Below are 11,658 nucleotides of genomic sequence, written 5' to 3'. Positions count from 1 at the left end.
AGCAATCTATACATTAGGAAAAGAAGCCTCAAATTCGTGGTAATTCGTGTTCACAGCGAGCTCAAAAGCAATGATATCCTCAGAGGCAACAAATACCTGTCCAAATGGTTCCATATTTAACTTGCATGTAGAAAAAGATGAGAGTACAAATGTGTCACTAAGGGTATTGTATGGATGAAAAACAAAATCATAATTTATTCGCGGATTTCAACTTGCTTGGGAGTGTAGCTAGAAGCGTTTATCCATTTTAATTTGACGTCTGATTATCTGAATCAAGATTTCTGTTCAATATTTTTGTTAATTAATGCCCAATGTATATAAACTAAAAAAAAATTAACATTTGTGCGACGCAGTCTCTCCTGCGATACCTGTAACACAAGGGCCGCGTTTGTTGGATAGGGGAAAGAATCTGTTAAATGATGAAACATTCTTTTTCACAGCTACAGCATTGACTTCACAAGTGATGAAAACATATGGGCCGCATTTTTTGGCTCATTCGGTTTGTCAGCGTACAGGATATGCATGGACCAAGTCGTGACTCAACGGCTGCTGGCTTCTCGGACGATCAAAGAAGCTCAAAGGTAGTACCATCGCTGAAGCTTACTTGTAAAGGGTTTTAACCCATCCATTGCTAGTGTCTTACATGTTGTACGCTGCTTCTTCACCGTTATTCCACAAATTGCTTCTAGGAAAGCTTGAGAAGGGATAATGATTGCACGTGCAAACTTTGTTAAGTGTGTATTTATCCAGACCTCATCGCCCGACAAAAGGTGGAATATCGTGGATGCAAGAAAATTGTGATGAACCTATCTGACGGCAGAAAAATACGACAAAACTGATTTAAATATAGTGCGTCGTTGCCGATATTGCGACTACCAGTCCATAAAGTACAAATTTAATATATGATAGTATTTCTATGCTATGTATTTGAAACTTCGTCACTTTGGATGTTTAAAAAGGTGGTGTTCTACTGTGAGACGAAAGGCACAGTGGGTGAGATTTTGAAAGCATACAGTAATGAGTGTACGAGACATGCTGTTATACAAATGCTAATGTATCAGGAATTTTGGTGCCCTATATAAGCTGTTTTTTTTTGTTGGAGGCAAAATATTCCTGACTTAAGCTTTTGAAACAACGCCCCGCCAGGGCGGCATACAATTTGGAACTGAAATGGCCCTCCTAATATGGTGCCTTCTCTTTCTTCCGCCTCAAGTTGAATAAGGTTGCACGTTGGGATTTTTGGCATGTCATGATTGAGGCAAAAGGCTTAGCACATATGAAGCAGGACAAAAGAAGAACATAGAGGACACACACTTGTGGCGCTAACTTTCAACAAGGAGTATTTATTGCGGGATCACGGCGTACATGATCCCCTTCTCCCGCATTACACGCGCTACGTGCAATCTGATAGCGTCTCTTTTTGCACAATGGCAAATCTGTGTTGAAGAATCATGGCATGCGCATAATTTCCACCTCTTTTCGTGATAATGAGACGGCACATTTTTGCCGTCTTCGACCAAATTTTTCTGAGGGCGAATTTTTTTTGTCCAGTTTTCACTACCATTTACTTATAATTTCGGCACTTAAAATAATGCACTGCAATATTTTTTCCTACGCTTTTCTTGTCTTCATTACCTGTTCGCTTAGCCACCCCAACATGAGCAGGCGTGAAACTCTTCAAGCATGCCAAATGGAAAAAGAAGGAAGTTCCTTCTTGATTAGCTAACTCACCATAAGCTTTCCTGAAAAAGAAATGTCTTTTTTTTTTGCAGAACAAATTATGTCGTTGATAACATAATGCTTTGTGCCTCTCGTACTGCTAGCTGTACTTTCTAAGCATTCTAGAGCGAGCCGATGGAGAAGGCAGTCAAGACAATTTTTGCGTATGCGTACACATGTACAACTTTTTTCCATGGATTATGGATTACATAGACGACATGGAAAGACATGGATTATGCCTTTCAAATAAGCCTACAGTCGTTCGCGATCATCTAGTCTGTTCCCATTTCGCCCTCTTCTGCTCACGCTGCTTTAGAACTTTGCGCTTCATTGGGTAAACATGTCTTCCCACAGAACTGCCCTCACTGGCGCATGGCTCCTGTTTCTGCTCTATATCTCAGGATTGGCTCTGGGTGTCGCATTAACCATTTGGTTTCGTGGTTGTGATCCTGGACTGCTGGGGAAAATAGCCAGCATCGATCAAGTGAGGATTACAGCCCTGAGCACTTACTCCCATTTGCTTGCCATCAACACTATTCACAAAATAATCTTGCTACTAACTTAACTAAGTATGTTGCTAACAACGCAACTACAAAGAAATGCTTTGTCTGGCAGTCAACTGAAATGCATGAGTGCACGTCTTACGTTTCTATCATAGTATTGCTGCAGCTAAAGCTAAGGCGCAATTTACTCCATATAAGCGTCCCGTTTTATCAGGTCACCCTTTTTTACATTTATGCTCTATGGTTGCAACAGAGAAAGCATGCTAAGTGAAACGATGGTGCACGCCCTGGACTGGGTACCTTTGTCGTTGCGGTTTGGAAGAATAATACGATGCACATTGCGATAAATCACGCGGCCTTCGAGCTGCCACCTGAGGCCACCATAACCATACCTGCCGGACCATTCTTTTTAATAAAGTTTGTTTTCTTCTTTGATGGCTTCAATAAATGTGCTGTAAATGAACATACACATTCATTAGAGAGAGAGAAAGAGAGAAAGAAAGACATAGAAGACAGAAAATGCAGGGAAGTTAGCTAGACGCACGCCCAGTTTGCTACCCTGCACGGGATGAAGGGGTATGGGGATGAAGACAGAGAGAGGAGAGAGAGATAGCACAGTTTCGCTCACGATCATTAGCAGCATGGATTTTATCAGTATATTAAATTGAGCCGGTACACAGACTTTCACAAATATACTGTAACTGATTATTCTGCACATATCTCTAGCATAAAAAGTTTACAAAGATCACTGAGTCAGAAGCTACTAACGAGGACATCGCCGTATGGGATAAGGTTGGGTAAAATTGGACAGAAATAAGTAAATTGATATTTAATGTTTTGTTTTTAATGATGATTGTAAAAAAATATGCTGAGAAACTTTCTTAGCCTCTTTCGTGGCCTGAGAAAATAATTTCACTTTGATTAGTGTATTTAATGAGCAAAGTTATGTTAAAAAATGACTGCCCATGCACCCCATAGAGAGGGTAAACAAGCGAAGCTGAAATGTGCGGCCATGGTGTTTATCGCTGGGTTAATTCCAATGGTTTATTACACTGTTTCTCAATTATTGGTTACGTCTTTGTGTTTCTTAATGAGGTTACGCACACGTATGAGTTGGGTTTGTCCCATTGTTTATTTGAAATACCGCACATTGGGTTTCGCATAATTACTATCATCCAGGGGTTGCAATTAGCGGTTCATTGTGTTAATCCAGCGGGTTCATCAAAATATTTCTGAATTAGGTTGCACATTTTTATTTCGTAATGTGTTAACCATAGTGTTTATTACTCGGTTATACATTGTAGTTACCATGGGACACACCGGGACCGCAGACTTCATTTATTTAACAACAGGGACTCATTTTAAAGACGAAAGCCTTTCTAGGCTCGCGGGGAAGTTTGTGTCAGGAGACGTGACCGCCGGAGTGTCCGCCGAAGCGTCATCACGCCGTATGAAAACAGATTAAAGACACGCTAAATGATCAAATATTATTCATAGTGACAGTTAGTGAATGATAACGTTATAATAGAGATTGGTAGAGGTTATTAATGACTAGTAATGACTAGTAATGACTAATAATTACTACTAATGACGTGTATGACTACTAATGACTCCGAAATGACCAATTCGTCTAACGACGGCTTCTAATGACCAAAATTGAGTAGAAATGAATAACAATGTCTAGTAATGAGTAGTAATCACTAAGATGACCAGTAATTACTTGAAATGACTACAAATGACAACGAAATTAGCAATATGTCTAACGACGACTTGGAATGACCGCAGTTGAACATGAATGACTAAAAATTACTTACTAGTAGAAATATAATTATTATTTATTGAAATTACTTGTAATGACTATGAAACGACCAATATGTCTAGCGACAACTTGCAACGACCACAATCGATTAGAAATGACTAAAAATTTTAGTTATGACTTGTAAAGACTGATAAAACTGAAATGACTTGTAGTGACTAGTAATGACTACGAAATGACCAACATTTCTAACGACGGCTTGTAATGACCCCAATAGATTATAAATGACTGAAAATGCTTAGTAGTAAGCAGCAATGACTAAATGAAAGAATTGAAAGAGAAGAGGCAAAGAGAAAGAGGCCAATGAGAAGAGGAGGAAGAGTAGGCTTTCGCTGTTCACCTCTTAAGCGAGATCTTAAGAGACCCTGCAATTTTTGGACCTATCGCGGAGTCGCAGAGATACTACTCTGGCCGTGCTCTGGTGTGAGAGAGAAACGCCGTCACTATCGACGTAGCCAATGACGTGCCACGTCTTCTGCCGGAGGGTTCCTGTGGTGGGACCGCGAACGTTTCGTTTTGGCATATACAGCTTCGTTGTAAAAGTTTTAAATGCGTAGCCATTTCTATGCCTGCCTTACGAGAAATTTGTCCGTCCATCACGTAAGACGAATACAATGGCTCATACCCCCATAAACAATGGCTCATACCCCTGCAGTAGCGTTTCTGTGGTTGGGCCAGGAGCGTTTCGACTAGGCATATACAGCTTCGCTGTAAAATGATCAAATGTCTCGGTTTGGCCGCATCCCTTTGGCAAAATGAGACGCCTCCATAAAAATGAAGTAGAACTAGTATTTACAGTTGAAGCAAGGAAAGAGGCCATCACGGACTTCATAACTATCTTCGTGGGTGCAGTGTGGGCATGCTTCTCACTGAATCCAGAGAAATAACAGGCATACTCAACCATATAAAACACTTCCTGTCCTATGACAGTGGTGGTGTACTTGCACTGAGAACTTTTAAGCTTTTGTGGATTGAACGGTGTGGCCCTATTTTTGCAGCAGTTACATTTCTTCGTTTTTCAGTTCTTTGCCGCAGCTTGGGCCCCATATTTGGCAGCTTCAGACATCATCAGCTTCTTCTTGTGAGGGAATTAGTTCAACAGAGTGCTAATTTCAGTTGATTTTGTTCTTGCGTTCAGCACACTAGGCAGACAAAAAAATTCGGTATAGGTTAAAGGTTTCGCAGCGGAGCTTCATCGATAGTTTAGACAGAAGCAGCGCTGCAATCAGTGGAGTCTCCCCTTGGTGTTCTACTGCAATCAGCAGCAATGCAAGCAAAGCTATGTTTTCAATTTCTTTTTGGATGTCTCCTTCACGTAAGCAAGGTCTCTTCGCTATATTTTCCATTTTCTGACCATCCTAGACAAAGATAAAAAATAATACACTTTACGAGCAAGCACACAAACCACTCACACTGATTGTAGCTTTCTAAAGCGTCGCAATGAAGCGTTTTGCACCCCCAGTAATACTTTAATTTGTTTTCTAAAGGAAGAAAACTGAAACAGTGAAAACTTTTCAGCAGCTCTGCCTAGTGAACAAGGATATTGGTACACATCTTACGTTTATTGTGCAGACTTTCTTCGTGCCATTGCAGTCCTCCAAGAACGTAATTGCAGAATTTGCAGCGTTTTAAATCACCCCATAGCTCACATGCAACAACTGATTTCTTTTTCCCTGGAGGTTCATTCGACTAAACATGATAATATTTAGTTCACTTGAAGTCGAAAGCGATCGACACATCACTGTCAAATGTTGCGGGTTTTCTAGTGAAAGGATTTCAAGTTAGATGGCGACAGTGAATTATGTCGCATCTGGCCCCGGGTCTCATTTTGCTCCACTTTCGCTATACAAATTGTCCACAGCCACGTTCATTGAAAGCGACAAGATTCACACCAATTGTAAGACAACGAATGACACGGGCTTGTCTGATTGCTGATGTTGCGAGCAAGAAAACACAGACACAGGAGGCCTGAACATGAATGTCAACTTTTGCAGAAGCAAGTCCGGCAGGGGACCTATATGATCGTTCATTAGGGGGTTGTCATGTTGATGAATATGTATTTAGAGTTCCCAAAGGTAATTAATCAAAAAGAACCATTTAGTCCTAAGAAAATTTGTTTATCTTTTTTGATTTTTGCTGTTCTAGCTTTCTTTGTCTTATTGTGCACCAGAAGTTCAGCACTTGTCAAATCTTTCCGCAATGATCGCAGGCACCCTACCGCGGTAAATGCAAATTTTCTTCGAACGGTACAATGAACTGCTCAATTTCTTGCTTAGAGAGAGCTGACCTGATATATGGGGTAATATTGAGCAAACAATTTTGGTTTGGGCCACACATAGCGATGGTTAATAGTAAACCGCTTATATTTTAAACTGCACACCTTGCAGTCGTAAAAAACCAAGCTGTGTCGTATAGCGTATTTTTTTGCATAAGAATTATGTCTCAGCTTCTTTAATTTCATTTCAGATTCTCCCATACTACGTAAACACGTATTTGGTTCACGTACCCGGCTTTCTCGGTCTATTTCTTGCAGGTATCGTCAGTGCTGCGACAAGGTAAGCGAACGAGCTTTCTCCGCATGTTCCTTTTGAAATTATTTGTGTGTGACTTGCCTGACCCATGAGCTGCGTGACTTTGGCGTCTTTAAGCATGATACGAAAATGCCCTAAGGACTTCAACAACGGCTATAGATACATTGCTGGCCGATCTTTAGGTTTCTATTCAAGAGGTTACTAGAGTATAGTAAAGGAGCCCTGGACATTCTAATTTTTACTAACCATTGTGGCTTAGCGGTTGTGGCTTTACGTTGCTAAGCACGATGTAAAGGAATCAAATACTCGCAGGGGCTGCCGCATTTCGATGGGGTTCAAGTGCAAAAATGGCCGTGTGGTATGCATTTGGTGTACGGTAAAGATTCCCAAGTGGTCAAAATTGTGGTTTTGGGTGCGTGAATCCCAAGAAGAAATTTTTTTCCAGCACTTCTACTGTTTATTTCACGTCTACATCAACTTCCACCCTACACATAGACTGATAAGTCCATGTGCAGGGTGAAAAACGTTTTCGTTGTATTGCTTCACATGAGCATTTTGTGCTAGCATGGTGGGTTGAACAAATGAGTGATCTAGACCTCGTGCGCCGCTATCTTATGTTGCGTTTTACATACAAGTATTTTACTCCTGTGGTCGGCAAGCTCGGTTTTTGCTTTTCACAAGATTCGGAAGAGAAGTTGGTCAAAATGCAGAACGTGGCCTGCTGTAGTGAATGACGCAGTATCGGCACCGCTAAGGAACCATTCACGTTGAAAGCACATGTTTTAATTCCCGTAATACCTTGCAGTGGTAATGACACGTAGAAAGGTGTATTGACTAACGGTATTACTCTTTCGCCCCTTAGGAGCCAGTGCAAACCTCTCGCCTGGCAAAAAGTGCTAAAATGTGAAAAGAACTGAAATGCGAGCACAAAAATATATATTAAAGCAAACGCATACGGCCATGTGCAATTCCGTAAAAAATGCTCACAAATAAATCTGCGTAGTTTGTAGATGAAAAGTGTTTTGACGCCGTGTCAGATTTAAGGCTGCAAAAAATTTTGACTGTGATACGAATGGAATCAGGTATTGCTATAATGCTAATCTTTCGCGCATATTGCTTCGTTGATATTTCTCATGCAAATTTGCCGTAGCAGCGAGTTTCCGCAAGTTTTGTGCCTTGTTTTCAGAATATAGTCTACGGAGCGCTTAAAACTTATGAAAGCTTTAACCACTTCTCATTGCTTTTAATTTATTTTGTCCTCTATCAGCACGGTGTCCTCTACAATAAACTCCCAAGTGGCCATACTATATGTGGATGTGATTGCTCGTCGATACAAGAATGCTGACCATCATGTGCTATGGATCACACGTGGAATAGGTAAGCAGATGGCTCAAAGCAAGTGCTCGCTACGACATTGTTGTAGGAGCTGTATAACACCTAATGTAGATGCTGAAGAGAAGACAGGCGTTGCTGCTTTGTCAACTATTTAAGCGTCCTGGATCTAAACTGTATTGTGATAATCTGACACGAGCTATTCAATATATTTATTAGTGGCGTAACAGGGAGCTAGCGTATTACGGCAGTAACATTTCAATGTGATTTAAAGAGGCATCGATAGCTTGTATGACCTTCGTCCAGCTTGGCGCGCTATCCTGTGCAATAGACGCTTGCAGTAGTGTAAGTACACGATAAGTGAGCTAGTCGCTGTTTTCGCAGACGCTATCGGCTATGTAATCAAGTACATTTTGGTAGTAACGGTATAGGCAGCAATAACTGTGATATATTTTTTATCCTTTCTCTCGGCTGGGAATCGCACCTCCTCGAAAGTTCCAAGCAGTTTAGGAACGAGGGAAGATACGACCTCATACCATGGCTACGCCTCAATATCTAACTAAGTAAACCTGCGCATTGTACTCTTGTGCTTCAATGCAAAATTCTCCAAAACAAACAAATATTTGCTTGTATGGAGATGCATAGGGGACGTGTTCAGCCATTTTTTTTTCTTCCATCTAGCTGTGAAATGACTAGATAAACATCTGACGGCATGCTGTAATTCAGACAGAGATGAAATATAGTGTAACCACTACGTCGAGATTTGTGCACCACTCATGCTTGAAAAATGTTCATTGAGCACTCAGCTTGAATTTAACGCTTCCATTTGTTACAGCTTTCATTTTAGGAATTTGTATGACAATTTACAGCACCCTATGCGTACACATGGGTTCTGTAACAATGGTAAGCACGACGTTTTGCTATTTAGAAATAAAAAGCTATTTTGCTTGTAAGTAGACATCAGCCAACAAAATGAATTGGCCGTCAACGCAGGATGTACGCATAATTCGATGTCAGAGTAGTGGCGAAACCAGACAATTCATAAATACACACATACTGCTAAAAAAAGATATTTTGCTGTCAATCTAACGGTATTAAAAACATTCGAATAAAATTAGCTTCAAAGTTTTATTACCAGCCGACGGTTGCTCAAAATAAGCGTTATTTGTGGAAACATCTTTCAACGCCTGCGTGCATGCGCCGGTGCGTATCTTTTGTGGCGCTGTCTTGTGCGCAACTTATCTGATATAAGTACAGGTTTGATATAGTGCATAAACACAAAAGAAAATAATTATGCTCATGCCACGTTCAGTAGGAAATAATGTTAAGCGAAGCATTTTGCAGGAAGCGGACAGCATAGTTTTCTTTCGCTTTGCGAAGTGTAACAAGGTGGCACCATGCGTGAGAAATTGCGTGCATGGTGTGGGCGCGACAGTGGTGACAATGGCTATTCGTTGATTACAATAACCGCATGACAACAGTAGCGGCGACGATGCCATGACAATAAAATCTTACAAGAGGGCTTAACACAGCTGTGTCATGACGAGCCGGCCGTGTGATCTTCCGGCCCACACTGGAGTTGTTGGTGCGTGAAGGGCATGCCGAATGCACGTTGGCACCCGCTGACAGCTACGTGGGTCACGCGTGTCCGTAATTGTTTTTGCTGTTCGTGTGCGTAAGCCGGGCCAGTTCGTCATGCTCGGGAGATGTTGCATGGTCGGATGCCTAAATCGCACGAAAAAGGCAGTAGGAACGGCGTCTTCCGCTTGCTAAAGGTGCATGCACACAAGGCCAATGCGACACCGATTGCGGTCTGCCGACTGTCGGCGATGGCGTTTTTTTTTTGGTTTTGGCACCTCTGTCACACTGTACCGAAGCCGAGCTCTCGGCCGACCGTCGGCAGATTGATAGACGTCCGTACAGTGTGAGAGAGGCGCCGAAACGAAGGAAAAAAAAAACGCCGTCGTTGACAGTCGATAGACCGAAATCGGTGTCGTATTGGCCTAGTGTGAATGAGCCTTAATAGACGAGAAGCAGTGACAAACACGGGTGTCGGCAATGCGCCAATAGAGACAGAAGTAGAAAGAACTTTATTATGACCGCAAGGTTAAAGGATGGGGCCCCTATTCAACGGCTCCCATGACCAAGCCGATGTCGCGGGCCCGTCAGACTAGCGCCTGTTGGAACTGCGGGTTTTTGTTTATTATAGCAGAGCCTCCCATTTATCCAGGCTTGGGATTGCCCGCGACAAAGGGCAGCCATCATACGTCGATGATTCTGTGGCGTTCACTGACGCTTTTCTAAAAAAATTGAACTCTGTGGCTGCGGCCACGGCAGTGTCCTGCTGCTGTCATACTGCGTCATGTTATTTAGAGCGCAAACACAGGAGGCAATCACTGGGACAAATGCAACCGTGTTCGCGTTTACGTGATTAAGACAGCACATGATACGTAGGCACCTGTTTACTTTGTTCATTCCATTAGTTTAATATCAATGACGTGAACAGCGGTTTGGTGCTGCAGAGAAGAGGAATTTAAATATATTACTGCATCTATTGAGGCCTCTTCCATACGGGCGCTTCCAAATGTGGCCGAGCAAGGCATGGATTAAATGCACCTAATCGGACATTTCCGATCGCACTTTTACTCGACCCGGTTGAATTCAGTCGTGACATAGAACTCTGACTGTGATCGTAAATGTCACTCCTATGCACCCTCCATGCTCAGTGAGCTCTACTGTATGTCTGCACATGTTCTATTATGGCGACGCCATACGTCCTAAGCGGGCGGTACGACTTCATTGCTCCCGTGGTGTATGGTCCACATTTCACGAAGTGAACACATACTTCGCCGAATCGAACGTTCGGCCAACCCTCGGGTCAATTTTCAAGCCCTCTATGAGGTGTAACGTTAAGGGATAAGAAAAGAGCAGATTGGGTGAGGGAACAAACGCGAGTTAATGACATCTTAGTTGAAATCAAGAAAAAGAAATGGCCATGGGCAGGACATGTAATGAGGAGGGAAGATAACCGATGGTCATTAAGGGTTACGGACTGGATTCCAAGGGAAGGGAAGCGTAGCAGGGGACGGCAGAAAGTTAGGTGGGCGGATGAGATTAAGAAGTTTGCAGGGATGGCATGGCCACAATTAGTACATGACCGGGGTTGTTGGAGAAAAATGGGAGAGGCCTTTGCCCTGCAGTGGGCGTAACCAGGCTGATGATGATGATGATGATGAGGAAACGATCAGAGTGCCGCTGGACGCCGGCGAAGAGTTCGACATATCGCTGACTGCTAATTTCTGGCAGCGAACTCATGTCCTCGCAAAAATCCGTCGCAGCATGTGCTATGGTAGCCTTGGTGCGCGGGAAATGTTTTGCCCAGAAGTTCTTTGCATCATGTTGCACTTCGAGTTGCGCACGGCCGGCGAGGTCAGCCTGTTTACGAAAAGGAGAGTTAGTTTGTAAAAAATAATTTTGCGGCGCGTATTTCCATCTACGAATTGCGTGTAGTGAGTTTTCAAGGCATTTCGACTTGGAGGTAAATTTCAGGATGGCATGGGTTCCGAGATATGCGGTATCAAGTTGCGGTAAAAATGCACTGCTTTTTCACTTACGATTTCTTTATAAAAACGCTGTCTTAATGAAGCGCCCAATGAAATGGTACACCGAAGCATTTCGTCGGACACATAGAAAATCTATATCTCTAAACAAGTGTAGTCCTGAGAATTCCTTCCAAGTGGATAGACATTGCGTACTC

At 42.4% G+C, this 11,658-nt stretch overlaps 1 protein-coding gene across 1 annotated transcript in view; it reads left to right on the top strand.

The window, feature by feature from the left end:
- Positions 1-453: 453 nt before the first annotated feature.
- LOC135902152 (sodium-coupled monocarboxylate transporter 2-like) overlaps positions 454-11,658 on the top strand; it is a 53,394-nt gene continuing 42,189 nt past the window's right edge. Inside the window, exons 1-5 of the mRNA XM_070539368.1 lie at positions 454-581; positions 2,074-2,203; positions 6,505-6,593; positions 7,837-7,946; positions 8,737-8,804. Of these exons, the coding sequence (XP_070395469.1) occupies positions 523-581; positions 2,074-2,203; positions 6,505-6,593; positions 7,837-7,946; positions 8,737-8,804 (456 nt within the window). The 5' untranslated portion in view covers positions 454-522. The remainder of the gene's footprint in view (positions 582-2,073; positions 2,204-6,504; positions 6,594-7,836; positions 7,947-8,736; positions 8,805-11,658) is intronic.

Source organism: Dermacentor albipictus, chromosome 5 (genome assembly GCF_038994185.2).
Source record: "Dermacentor albipictus isolate Rhodes 1998 colony chromosome 5, USDA_Dalb.pri_finalv2, whole genome shotgun sequence".
Lineage (NCBI taxonomy): Eukaryota > Metazoa > Arthropoda > Arachnida > Ixodida > Ixodidae > Dermacentor > Dermacentor albipictus.
This window is presented reverse-complemented; position numbering and strand designations above follow the sequence as displayed.